Raw genomic sequence first — 720 nt, 5'->3', positions numbered from 1 at the left:
AAAACGGGAAGTGCAGCAGTTACTACAAATGCAGTCAAACAACTCCAGATACAGGAAGAGAAACTTACACAATGGCCGCATACGCAAAGACAAAAATCTTCTACATTTCCATCGGGTTTTGGCTCATTTTAGGTTAGTATTTAATGTTGTGCTGAGTTTATTTTTTAATGGATCATGTTTATAATGCCACATTTTATGCTAAGCTGTTTGTGTTGCTTTTATTGTGTTTTATGTGGAGAATAAAGAAATTAAGAAGTGAATCATTGTTAATTTGGGACATAATAATGGTTTGCATTTTGTTTGTTAAGGTGTTAAAAGCTACGACGGTTGGTCAAACCCAGCACATATGTGGTTTATCTCAAGGTTCAATCTGGTAAGAGATTTTGTATTTATTTTAATCACATTCTAATGTTAAATATGTGTTTTATCATCTCAAATGACTGGGGTGTGTGTGTTCAGCTCCTGATGTGTCTGTGGTGAGCAGCAGTGTCTCTGGACATGAAGGTGGTGTTATCAGTGTTCAGTGTCTCTACAGTTCTGGATATCAGAATAAACTCAAACAGTGGTGCAGATATAAAGATCAGAGCTGTTACAAAATGGGGAGGACTGGCACATCCCAGAATTCATCAGTCCAGATCAGTGATGATGATGATGGGGGAAGCTCCTTCACTGTGCTGATGACTGAACTGAGACTGACTGATTCTGGCTGGTACTTCTGCT

General features: G+C 38.3%; 1 protein-coding gene across 1 annotated transcript in view; it reads left to right on the top strand.

Moving 5' to 3' along the window:
- LOC107713677 (CMRF35-like molecule 1) overlaps positions 1-720 on the top strand; it is a 21,667-nt gene continuing 20,947 nt past the window's right edge. Inside the window, exon 1 of the mRNA XM_016519260.1 lies at positions 1-132. Within this exon, the coding sequence (XP_016374746.1) occupies positions 72-132 (61 nt within the window). The 5' untranslated portion in view covers positions 1-71. The remainder of the gene's footprint in view (positions 133-720) is intronic.

This window comes from Sinocyclocheilus rhinocerous, unplaced genomic scaffold (genome assembly GCF_001515625.1).
Source record: "Sinocyclocheilus rhinocerous isolate Xijiao unplaced genomic scaffold, SAMN03320098_v1.1 scaffold898, whole genome shotgun sequence".
Taxonomy (NCBI): Eukaryota; Metazoa; Chordata; class Actinopteri; order Cypriniformes; family Cyprinidae; genus Sinocyclocheilus; species Sinocyclocheilus rhinocerous.
Note: the sequence above shows the minus strand (reverse complement) of the source record. Positions and strands in the feature narration are given on the sequence as shown.